General features: G+C 41.3%; 1 protein-coding gene across 10 annotated transcripts in view; it reads left to right on the top strand.

Annotated features, from left to right (window-relative positions):
• Positions 1-13,211, top strand: part of STAU2 (staufen double-stranded RNA binding protein 2) — a 205,874-nt gene that overhangs the window by 8,063 nt on the left and 184,600 nt on the right. For 9 of the 10 annotated variants that reach the window (XR_016280632.1, XR_016280631.1, XM_089517466.1 and 6 more), the window contains exons 2-4: positions 8,203-8,409; positions 9,307-9,437; positions 11,003-11,166. Coding sequence is in view for 8 of the 10 variants with exons in the window: in XM_089517466.1 (XP_089373592.1) it covers positions 8,226-8,409; positions 9,307-9,437; positions 11,003-11,166 (479 nt within the window). In the remaining 2 variants the exon portion in view is untranslated. The remainder of the gene's footprint in view (positions 1-8,202; positions 8,410-9,306; positions 9,438-11,002; positions 11,167-13,211) is intronic. The other variant, XM_089517473.1, reaches the window with a different exon arrangement.

The raw sequence follows: 13,211 nt of genomic DNA, 5'->3' as shown, positions 1-13,211 counted from the left end.
AATGACCACAGTAATGTTTTAGGAGTAGTTAGTAAAAGTTAGATACTTCTTACAATAAAGATTCAAAAGATATAACTAGTTATTACATTACTTTTTAAAAGTAATGTTATTGATAAGGCTGTTACTCATAAAACATTACGTTACATATAAAAGTTACTTGGAACATGCTTCTCCAAGTTCTGAACAGGACAAATAATGCCAATTTAATACATACAAATTATGATCACAAGCCATTGGAAACTTATTGTTAATGCTGTCAAGTTGACTCTGACTTATGGTAGCCTTTATGAATGAGAGACATCTGAGTTACAGCCTGCTAAAATCTTGCAAGCTCAGGAATGTGGTTTCCTTGATTGAGTTTACCCATGTGAAATGTGGTCTTCTTCCTTTCCTATTGGTTTTAACTAGCATTAGCGGGTTTTTCCCTAATGGGTTGTTTCATCTCATGCGTGCAAAATCGAGATCAGGTTTGATTTGCTTTCGGACTAATTCATTTGTCTTTTTGACAGTCCATTGTAGCTGTAGAACTCTCCTCCATCACCATGTTGCCTACAAATTGATTCTCTTCCTAGTAGCTTTCTTCAATGTCCAGCTTCCACAACCAAACATAGAAAACAGAAATACTATAGCTTGGGTTATCCCTTCTTTGATATTCAATTGTATATCTTTACATTGAAAGATCTTATTTAGTGTCATCATAGGTGCCCTTCCACATGTCCATCTTCTTCTGATTTCTTGACTATAGTAGCCATTTTGATGACTTAGACAAAGTATAGAAAATATTTCAACTATTTTGATAACTTCATCATCCTCTTTAAAATTATGTAAGTCTTCTGTGTGAATTGTTTTTCTTAATGTTCACTTGTAACCCTGCTTTTGCATTTTCTTCCTAGACTTTATTCAATAGTCTTTCAAAATATGACTATTTTCTGGTAGTAGTATGTTGTCATCTGTGTTTCCCAAGTTGTTGATGTTCTTTTCCCCAGTAGTCACACCCTCCTCCAAGTCTAATTCGTGCTTTACATGATATGTTCTGCATAGAAAAGGCATTAAAATGCACCCTTGGCTGATCTCCCTCCTTTCTTCTCAATGGAAACCATGCTGTTTCTCCATATTCTGTCCTGACAGTGGTTTCTTGTCAAGAGTCTAGATCATGAGGACAGTCTAGTGCAGCGGTTCCTAACCTTTGTTGGGCCGCGACCCCCATTGCAGGCAAAAGTCCCACCCGTGACCTCCCTCATAGGTTGGGAGACCATGTAGGAGCGGGACTTTCGACCGCCTACAAGCCCCAGTGGCCTTTGCAGCCGGAAGTCCTGCCCCTACCTGGCCTCCCAACCAATCATGGAGGTCACCAGCAAAGAAGGGGCTGGACTTCTGGCCACAAAGGCTGCTGGGGCTTGCAGTCTTGTCCTTGTCTCCTTCTACCTGCAGGTGCCTTCAGTGGCACCTGTGGGGAGAAGCAGAGAAGAAGCAGCAGCCCCGGCCTTTTCCTCTTCTCGCGGGTGCCTTCGATGGCACCCGGGAGGAGAAGGGAAGAGGAGGAGGTGGCCCCGTCCCTTTCCCCTTCTCCTCGTGGGTGGCTTTGATGGCACCCGCAGGGAGAAGGGAAGAGGATGATGTGGGCCCAGCCCCTTCTCACGGTTGCCGGTGTTAGCACCAGCACCCGCAGGGAAAAATGGAGGAGGGGGAGGCAGGGGGGAATCCCAACCTGGCGACCCCCAAAGGAGTCATGACCCCCAGGTTGGCAATCTCTGGTCTAGTGTTGTGGGCCATCCTTTTCTTCTAAACTGATTTAGAATACAGGCATGGCATGACTAACAAACATAACAAAAAACTGTGCCGAAAGTAGGCAGCTTGAAGCCTGTAAGTCAGGGATTCCCAACCTTTTTGACTCGTGGAGCCCTTATTTTTATGGCAGAGCCCCTAAGAGGCCTACCCTATGTCTTACAAATTAATGGTGTTTAGGAGTATATATAAAAATATTTTTAAATTTCATTCAATTATTATTTCTTCCATTTTCCTGGAGTGGCTACAGAGCACCTGGAAAGTGCATGCAGAGCCCTAAGGGCTCCTCGGAGCACAGGTTGGGAACCCCTGAGGAAATGTTCAACCTCATAAGTCTTTTTGGAGCACAAAGGGGTGGTGGTGTTGAACTGAAAATGGCCTTGTGGTCTCTTCCAGTTTTGGCAACCAGGGAATAAAACCTGCCCTCCTTGAGCCCTATGAGGAAGAATTTGTCTCCAGATCCACTCAATTTGTCCACTCTTAAAAACTAACACATTTTATTTAGCATAAGCTTCTACAGACAAAATCTTTTTCATTTTGTGCCATATCTTTTTTAGATTGTCAGCCTACAGGGAAGCAGTGTTGTCCTTCCAGTTGTATTCAGAGCCTTTTTGGATGAAAAATCAGATGAAAATGCTGTAAATAATTGTTGCCAGAGACTACTAGTTTAAGCTTGCCCAAGGTGGAGGTGAGGAGAATACGTGCTGGGTGGTATTTTTTGACACTGAACTCTTTAATGCCACTTTTGAACAGAAAAAAAAACCTGGTAATTTTGAAACCATGGAACTGTAAAATATCTGGAAATTTTGAAACCATTTTTTCCAGGAATAAAAAATTTGGTTACATTTTAGAAATCCAGTATTAGCATACTTGACAGCTCAGAAGTTACTGTATTAATTTAGAAGTATAAAATGCATTATGTATAATTTGGTTTGGCATAAAAGTATCATGTTTGATATTATAAAGATGCAGTTTATTGACAAAATAATTGCAAATTGAATTTACTTTTTGAAATGTCACAGTTAGAGCTACAAGACCCTGACCTATAAGGAACCTCTTTGTTTCTGTCAGTTTATAAGGAGAAAGCAACAAAACAACAACAATAAAAACAAGAAGCTACCCACATTAATAAAACAAAGAATTATTTTGTCTTTAGTCTTCCAATAGGGCCAAGTGGACATAAAACACTTACCGGTATTCCCATACAAAGAACTAAGAAAAAGAAATCAAAACCAAGAATTGCAGTCATGTGAGATATTGAATATAATGTTACAGCAAATTCTTCTTGCTACATAATTTTTAGAAATAATGTAAGGGGACTAAATACACACCTTGTCTTAAACATTTTATTCATTGTTGTGGAAAAAAAGTATTCCATACTCAATTTTTCCAGTTTTTTGCAGGGAGGGCATCAAGGGGAAAAAGGGAGAAATGCATTTTCCTGCTTTTTCTGGTTGCCCCTACCAGGCTTCCAATCTCTACTTTTGAAATTATTTTATTTCCAAAGTACAGTAATTCATCTTGTTCCTGTGTGAGAAAAGTTGCTGTTCAAGTTAAGACAAATTCCGAGTCTCCTTGATCACTCAGACCTACCTGTGTACTCTTTGGATCCTGGCCAGATATGTATAAGTTCTACAACACAACTAGTTTCTCTCTTTCATACACTGCTTTTAGAACTAAGAGGGAGGCAACATAGGTTGACATAATGTTTATTTGCATACTTTCTATAAAAATTGCAATATATATTTGAATTGTGTTTGACCTTTCATAAATGGATGACACAACGGTGAACTGTCATTGTCTTCATCTTCATCATTATTATTTATAGTTTACCTAGTCCCTAGACCTGGGATTGTAGGTAGCTTACAGAAGTTAAGAGACATAGATAAAAACAATAAAAATATTATTCAAATATAATGAAACTGTGGCACTATTTAACTATTTAAAAAACATACAGGTGGCTCTCCATATCCATGGATTTAATCATTCATGGCTTGAAAATATTCCAAAAATATTAGTTATGTTTCCTTTTGTTTGTTTGTTTGCTTGTTTCTATGTTTTGTTGGTTGTTACACTTAGTTTATCTTTTATTATGCGAATAAAAATAAATTTAAAAAAGGAAAAAAAGAAAAGAAAGTATTGCAAAAAGATACACAATACAAAAGAAAAGCTTGATTTTTTATTTTATTTTTATTTTATATAAGGAACACCATTTCACTATGTCATTGTACTGAATGGGACTTGAGCAGCAACAGATTTTGGTATTCATGAGGGCCTCCTGGAACCAAACTCTGTTGATACCAAGGGCCCACTCTTTATTAAAAATAATGAAATAGTGGGACATTATTAAATGCCCTTGCAGTCAGCTTGCTTGCTGATGGATGGATAGCAAGGAGGGAGCATAGGAATGTTGCAACTGATTTCTGGACATTGCTTAAATGGCAGATGAGGGACGGGAAATGTGTTGGACTGCAACTCCTACCTTATTTCATCAACATCATCCCATATTAACTCTGCCAGCTAAGTCTGATGTGCTTTCCAGTCAGCATCTGGTGAGGCACGTGTCCATGCACTTGGAATAGACCATGCAAAATTTTCACTATACAGAGGCTTGGTTTAGGCAAGAAAGCAGGGCCCATTTTGCTATAGGCACCAACAGTAGCAATCTTATAGAGAATGTAAAATTAAATGAGATAACAAGGATCTGGGAGTCCAGGTAGACCACAAATTGAACATGAGTCAACAGTGTGATGCGGCTGCTAACAAGGCCAATGGGATTTTAGGCTGCATCAATAAAAGTATAGTGTCTACATCAAGGGAAGTAATAGTGCCACTGTATTCTGCTTTGGTCAGGCCCCACCTGGAATACTGTGTCCAGTTCTGGGCACCACAATTCAAAATGGACATTGAGAAACTGGAGCGTGTCCAAAGGAGGGCGACCAAAATGGTGAAGGGTCTGAAAATCATGCCCTATGAGGATCAACTTAGGGAGCTGGAAATGTTTAGCCTGGAGAAGAGAAGGTTAAGAGGTGATATGATAGCCTTGTTTAAATACTTGAAGGGATGTCATATTGAGTTTTCTGCTGCTCCATTAGGAAGAACTTCCTGACAGTAAGGGCTGTCCGACAGTGGAATACACTCCCTCGGAGTGTAGTGGAATCTCCCTCCTTGGAGGTCTTTAAACAGAGTCTGGATGGACATCTGTTGGGGATGCTTTGATTTAGATTTCCTGCATGGCAGGGGGTTGGACTGGATGGCCTTTGCGGTCTCTTCCAACTCTATGATTCTAAGGACCCCAGAACTACTTTTAAGTCAGGGGAGGGGACCTCCACATTGGTAAGTCATTATCAAGTTTGACTATGGTGTGAAACGAATGGGCCAACAGAAGTGGCCGATGATGCATGCTCCCGAAGCCACCAGCAAAAGGAGCAGCTAAAAACAGCTCCTGTGTATTTCTTTTCCTCACTAAGGTGGTTAAGGTGCATGATGTATCAGCACTGCTGACATTAAGCTAAGAAGGTCATAAGTCCAAAATATGCTGCAGAAGTAATCTAGTTTGAGACCACTTAACTGCCCTGGCTCAGTTCTAGAGAATCCTAGTAATTGAAGTTCATTGTGGCACCAGAGCTCTCTGACAGTGAAGGCTAAATTTCTCAAAGCTACAGTTCCCAGGATTCCCTAGCATTGAGCCAGGGCAGTTAAATCAGTCTCACGATGGATTGTTTATGTGGTGTGTTCTGGACCTATGTTTGTTTAGTGCTCAGAGAATGATATTGAGCAGCATACATATGTCATAGTTTACTATAACTAAAGAAGAAGCCTGTTGGACATTATAAGCAACATACAGGAGAAACGCTAGGACTCACCCCTATAACAGAAAAAACACACAACCTTCAGTATGGAATGAGGATTATACTAAAAATGAATATATTTTTGTAAAGTATACCACAAAATGTGATTATACAATAATTGAAACTATAGAGATTTTAAATATTATCTGTTGTTGGTATCACAAAGCAGACATGCAATATACAATATGGTATGTAATTGCAACCATTGGACAATTGATTCCACAATCACTAAATGTACTTATACATACAACAGTGGTGTCATTAGGGGGTGTGGTGGTGCAAACTACACTAAGTGACTGTCATGCCCAGCTTGGAGGATGACTTGGAGGACTCAGGGGATGAGCCAGAGCCTCTGGGACCTGAGCCTGCAATTGAGGAGCCTGAGGCCAGCCCTAGTTCTGCTGTAGCAGAGTCTGTGGCCTCTCCAGAGGCTCAGCAGCCAAGTCTGTCTGGGGCTGAGGCTGTGGACATAGAGAAGGATCAGTGGACCTTCAGGGAGCGTCAAGCCGAAAGAGAAGGCCTTCAAAGGTCACGGAGGCTTTATCGGACACGAGATGGCAATCACACACACCTGAATGCCTGCTGTCTGCCTATTTAGGCATCTGGAGCATGTGTGTCTGGCTGCCAGTGATTATCTGACTTGCTTGGAAGAAAGACTGTGTCTCTGGCTTCTGTGGATTTTTTGGGGAAAAACCTTGCTTATACTGTATAGCCTTTAGACCATGTGGTCTCCCAAACTCAGTTACTTCCTGTGCCACAGTGTAAAGTGTCCCACTGTGCAATACAGACAGATGTTTCATCATCCAGGCACAAGTGCACACAGGCATCAGAGTGTCCTTGAGTCTATGAGCATCAGCTGTGCTTGATCAGCCTTGTCCTTCCAGTGCTGGATGCTCACGGTCAGACATACACATCCAAGCATTTCCCAGTGTGCTGACTTTAACCCCTGACAGTTTCTTAGACTGCTGACCTGCCTTGATTATCTGGAACCCTTGACCTTGGGCTGCCTTATCAACCTGCCTGTCTGATACGTCGAATCTCTCACTGTTTGACAACTCTTTTGGTAATCCCTCTTCTGATTCTGTCTTTAAACTCGAAGACTGTATTGCTTGCATTGACTCTGCTAGCTGAGAGTTTGTTTGGGAACTAGGCTGGCCTTATCAGCCATTTGGCTGCTTTCTTGGACAGTGACACCTCAGAGGAGGGGTGTCACTTAGTGCGGTAGTACACCCTGGGGGGGAGTGGGCAGCTGTTTTCCGGGTCCCACAAAGCCATGGCCACACGGGACTTGGAAGGGTGGGGTGGTGGCAGCAGCTGCCTTCCAGGTTCTGCAAAGCAATGGCTACATGAGATTGGAAGGCTCGGGAGGCTACTGAGAGGGCCCAGTGTGCCCCCCCATCTTGCTGCTGTGACAACATTCTATGAGGTGGCATTCAGCGAGGTGGAGGGAGTGCCCTTTTGGCCCTGCTCCAGAAGCTCCTTCCCCCGTATCAGGTGACACCTTTGGCAAGAACTCTACTGACATAGAGTCCAGATGTGATGTACAGAAAGATCAGAGGACAATATTACATGAATAATATATGCAACTCAGACAAGATAGTAACTGGACCTCCATTGCCAGGACCTTGAACAGGACATTTCATATTTTTTGGTCATTTTCAGCATGTTTTCTTGAACGGATACTGTGATTTATTGTTCTTTTGTGCCTTCAAGTCATTCTCGACTTATGGTGACCCTATGGTGGACATATCATGGGGTTTTCTTGGCAAGATTTCGTCAGAGGAGGTTTGCCTTTGGCATCCTCAGGCTGAGAGATTGTGACTTGCCAAAGGTCACCCAGTGGGTTTCTTGGCCAAGCAGGGATTTGAACCCTGTTCTCCAGAGTCGTAGTCCAATGCTCAAACCACTACTCCAGTAGTTTTTCTGTTTCACTCACAAGGACTACATTTGTAAGTAACTGACATCTAGACTGATAAACACAAACAATCTAGTGGGTATATATTTTGGAACTGGAACTTAAACTGAAATTTAAACATTTTAAGCAACCATGACCTAAATCCATGGCACTGCTCTCAGTGTGACATAACCTCCTCTTCTTTTCACTCTACTTTGCAGTCCTCAGAGCTATTCTAAAAAGTTAAGGAAGGTTTTCCACTCCTCCTGCTCAGGTTTTGGGAGTGCACAGAGGCCTCAATGTTGGGAGGAAAGCACCCTGTCTCATTTTAACTGAGGTTTGCTATTCCACTACCAAAAGCTGAGCATTTGATCCTGCTCTGTTGTTTATTGCAGTGCAGCCATATCCTGTTTCTGAAATATTCTGAGGCCTAGCATTTGTCAAAACTGTGTAGAAAACAAGTTGTAAAGCTGCGAGCTACTGCAAGGAGGTCCCCCATGGAAACTACCTTCTGCAGTTTACTGTAAGATACTGTAAAGTGTCAGAGTTGAATGTAGAAAAGACACATTGAATACATGGACTCGGTACTGCAATTGGGTTGTTGATCATACAGTACATGTCATTTCTGTTAGTGCAAAATAATGCAAACATATTGGTGTTTTTTCTCTTCAGTAAAATCAGTGGCACAAGTTACAATGCAAAGCACGCCCAACCACTCTGGACCTATCCTGTCCACAGCAATGCTAACCTCACCAATAACAGCAACATGTTCAGCAGTCCTTCAGCCGTCCATGAATGGATCCATTCCAGAATCAGCTGTTGATTGCAATAATTCTGCAACTGGTCTAGTGGATTCTGTGCCTTCTAATGACTCACAGGGTAAGGAGGTGGCTGATTTATGTTAATATGATCATCTTAAGGCTTTTGGAATAAAACACTTCCCAAAGAGCGCACAATGAGAGTAGCAATCAAAATAGCTAAACCTATGTCAGCACAAGAGTGCTGTTTTCATTAAACTGAACTGTTGCTTAGATTTAGCTTTTGAAGGGCTGGGGTTTTTTTGTGTGTGTCTGTAGAATCACTGAAAAGAGCTCACCTCTCCCTTTTTGGGCCTGAAAAGTTTGAAACTGCAGGAAGGGATCCAAGTGCATTTCCTACCCGAGAACAAAATGTCTCAGACTTTTTATTTTGGCATTAAGTGTTATTTCCTTTGTAACTCTGTAAATAAAATGTAGTTCCTGTCCTTCTGCATTGAAGCATTGGGCCCCAAAATAAACCGGCTCGGAATGAGTGCAAAGTGTATTGAAGTGAGGAATGACAAGAGGAATAAAATATTAGCAAATCCAATGCCAGGCACTTTAGGGAATAGAGATAAAACACTTGTAAATGAGGAAATGCTAGAACTAGGAAACAATGGAGATAGACAATAATTATAAAAAAAAATTATAGTTGGCTCTAAAGATAGCTATAAAGGGCTTTAATTTGCAGAAGTGTTATAATTCAGGTTGGAGTAGCTAAATTACATTTATTAAATGATTTCTAAAACATATTTATATGGTACTGTCTATGACTGAATTAAAAATAAAATACAATACCTTCATTTTGCAGAATGCCATAATCTGAATGGATTTTATCCCCAATTTGTTAGCCAAAATAATTGAAAATAAATATTTTAGCCACAATCTCTTTTTCTTTCTCTTCTCTTAAAATGGTTATTATATCTGCAAAGTGGATTTAGAACTATGCTGGAAATTTAAGAAGTCAACTTTTTTACAGTTCTTCTGCAAGATAACATGGCAAACCCCAAAGAGAAAACTCCAATGTGTCTGGTAAATGAGTTAGCCCGTTTCAACAGAATACAGCCTGTTTATAAGCTTCTGAATGAACAAGGACCTGCTCACGCAAAGGTATTATTTCACTGTTTTTAGAGGTATATTACTTCTTTTTTTGTTTTTAGCAGACTATTCACTGCCCAGTATAATGATCCTGCAGGTATAGAGCCTTACTGTAGACCTGAAATGAAACATGGTTAATGGGTAAGCCTCTAAAGTTGGCTTGCAAATCACCTTTGGCTGAAGTTGTACTCCAACAGCATCTTGAAGGCTGCATGTGCCCTGCCTCTGCCATCAGTATATATTCTGTTTTTTGTTTATCACTTATGACTGAGACTGTGCCACAATCTGTTTTTGGAATTCTTCAAAACAAAATGGTTTAGTCAAGTGCTTCAGTATGTGTAAGACTGTGCTCTTCTTCTCTCTTTTTCTCTACTGAGACAAGGAAGCAAGGGAGGGAAGGGTTGAACAGGAAAGAAGAAAAGAGAGAGTAAAAATGTAGAATTCAGATCCATAGATAAGATAAATGGCCAGGTAGAGTGTGGGATAGACTGTGTAGGATGTATTTTCAAGGCTGAGATGAAATACGTGCTGTATGTGGTAAATCAACTAAGATATAATATTTTTGCCTTATTTCTGAATGATTTAAGCAAAATTAACATTAGAAAAATTAATGTAGTTAAAACAACAAACAATAAAATCCCTTCATCCTAATTTACCTCTGGCCATATAGTTATTTATATGCTGTAGAATATATAAAATACATAGGTACACCTTTACTTTTTGGACTCCAAATTCTGAGCCACTGAGAGTAGTTGTCCAAATAGTAACTTTTCCAATCTCTGTAGATACTCGATTTCAGTCCATATAGCGAGCATAACTAGTAAACTGGTGAAGAAAATTACTTTTGCCAATTCTTCCTTTCCCTTGTAATTCCTTTTATCATCTGAAAAATTGCTCTAGAAGATTGTGGGACCCTAAAGTACACCATGGATGTTGTGAAGGGGCTGTAAGGGAGAATCACTGGTAATAATATCCCCCTCTCCTTTCTGCTATAGGAGTCTCAACTGGATTGTAGACCTTTCTGCAAATGAAGGAAGCCCTTCTGTTTGTGGAAGGTCAACTCAGATTCAGTCCTAACTATTCTAATAGATCCATGAAACAGAAGAAATGCAGTTGGGAGGGACCCACATGCTTAAGGCAATGATTCATTAATGTACTAACTTGGAATACCTCTTTAAGTTCAGTGATATTCTTAATAAATATATATAGATTGTAAATTCTGGAAACAGGTAGATTTATGTACATAAAAGTTGAAAGAGAATAGTATTTACACTGGTGGCTGTAAAAGTACAGCAAATACCAATCAACTCAAGTAGGCTTCTTTTCCCATTTAGGGATATCTACAAAAGGGTTGGAGAAAGCAGCATGGACAAAATATGCTTGTGTATATACTGCTGGTGAACTAAAGAAATCATCCTAATAATCATGATTTCTCCTGCTTCAAGAAACAAATGTGGTACAGATGTGCACTGATATTTGGTAGAGAATCCAAGCCATGAAATTGTTCTGTAGCCAACATTTTTCACAAGTTTTGCTCTTAGTGGTGGTGTCCTTACCTGTCTTTTATGTCTTTAAAGATATTCACAGTGCAGCTGACTCTTGGAGATCAGATGTGGGAAGCTGAAGGAAGCAGCATTAAAAAGGCACATCATTCTGCTGCTAGCAGAGCCCTGAGTGAAAGTACCCTCCCCAAACCAACACCCAGGCCACCCAAAAACAATGTTAATAATAATCCAGGTAGGTCACAGTTCCTCTTGCTACAATGTGTTCAGCATAATCTAGCATAATTTCAACTGTAGTTTATGGTAAACACTGATGAATTATTAAAACCTAAATCAGCAGGGTGGAAAGATGGGGGTAGAAACCTGACATTCTGTAAATTTGAATCTTATGAAAATTCACAGTTGTTAATCTGATTTATGATAGGAGAAACAATTGGGACTTCTTCCTCTGCAGCATTTAGCACTGAGGTTTCTGTCTCTAAACTATATTAATTGATTAGAGGGGAAATTAGTGACCAGACACAATATCAATAAAATTGTGCTGGTTATTAAAAAAAAGGCAAGGAAATATTTTAATGAATATTTGTGCAATAGAATCACATTCTTTCTTAGCCTGTTCATCTACATACAACCTCCAATGCCATGTCTGAGGTATTGGATGATATTATCTATTGACTGGATGTAACTGTGTCCTGGAAATACCTGACATTTGCTCTGTACATGCCATCTTATTTTAGAGGGAGAAAAGTAGAGATTTGTGTTATCTTTATTTGATATCATGTGCAAGCCACATCATTGTGCACCTAATGTGGGTTTAATTTTTTAAACTATTTCAGCCATTTCTTTGGTTGTCCATTTGTACATGTAATAATTTACATTTTTAAATCAAATTGTAAGAAATATAAATCTAGAATCTATGACAAATTTATCACAAGGTTTTTCTGACAAGATTTCTTCAGAGGAGGTTTGCCATTGTTTTCATCTAAGCCTGAGAGAATGTGACTTGTCCAAGTGGGTTTCCATAGCTGAGCAAGGATTTGAACCCTTGTCTTCCAGATTCATAGTACAGTACTTAAACCACTACACCTCACTGGCTCTAAGAAAAATGTACATAAGTAGATATTTCTGTCTTTTACAAATTGTATAAAGAGACAATGATCTTTTTTTAAAAGGCTGTATGGACTTCATACTAGTGAGAAGGGTGGTAAAGTGGCATGTTTGGTTGGAGGTTGGAGGAGTCTATTCCCATTTTTATGGGCTGGGAAATTGAATCCCAAATGTATTCAAATGCCATATGAATATAGGAGGGTGAAAATGAAGGATGCAGTCTTCCAGGCCACCCAGCCCTTGGAGGTTGCCTTTCCCTGCATTCAACCATGGTTTACAGAAGCAAGCTGCAGTGCACTTCTTGCCTGCCGACAACCTCTCCTCTTCCTCCTCCACATTTATTAATATACTGTAGTGCCATCAGTGTGTATGGCAGTTCACATGAGTAGCTTACTAGTGTTGACAATTCCCTGCCCTCAGGCCAATTACAGGGAGCATATAACTCCCTTGTTAAAACAGGTCCACTGGCTACTCGTTTGTTTCCGGATACAGTGCGTCCTTGCCTTACGCGGGGGATCCGTTCCGGATCCCTCCGCGTAAGGCGAATTCCGCCTATGCTCGAGCCCCATTGGAAACAATGGGGCTCGTGCGCAGCGGCGCAGGCGCACACGGGGAGCAACGGGTGCAGGCACCCATTCATTTGAATGGGACGCGCCGCCCCTTCCGCCCTGCGCGCGCGCCGCGGCTTGAGCACGTACACTCAAGTCCGCGTATGGCGCGCCCGCGTATGGCGCGGGCGCACTGTACAATTCAAAGTGCTGGTCATGACCTATAAAGCCCTACATGGCTTGGGTCCAGACTATTTGAGAGACTGTGGCGCGTTACATACGCGCACAAAGTATGTCCCCAGGACGTACTAGGGTTAGGAAGGGGTGTCACTTCCTGACGCCCCTAACCCTAGTACGGACTGGGTCCGTACAAAATGGCAGTGCCCGTTCCACACGGAGGGTGCCAATGCTACGTCACGACCGCGCCGCCTCCAAATGGGGCAGTGCGGAAGTGATGTACTGGGGCCGCGCAAGGCACCCTTTCCGCAGCCCCGGAAGGAGCTCCATTTTGGAGCTCCTTCCACTTTTGCGTCGCTGGGTGCAGCCTTTACATGGCTGCGCCAGCGACGCAGAGCAGAAAGGGGCCAAGCGGCCCCTTTCTCCTCCTCCCTCCGCCACTGGGTATCCCT

Source organism: Sceloporus occidentalis, unplaced genomic scaffold (genome assembly GCF_023333645.1).
Source record: "Sceloporus occidentalis isolate IW3139 unplaced genomic scaffold, rSceOcc1.0.p SCAF_3, whole genome shotgun sequence".
Lineage (NCBI taxonomy): Eukaryota > Metazoa > Chordata > Lepidosauria > Squamata > Phrynosomatidae > Sceloporus > Sceloporus occidentalis.
The sequence above is the reverse complement of the archived record's forward strand: the minus strand, read 5'-3'. Positions and strand labels throughout refer to the sequence as shown.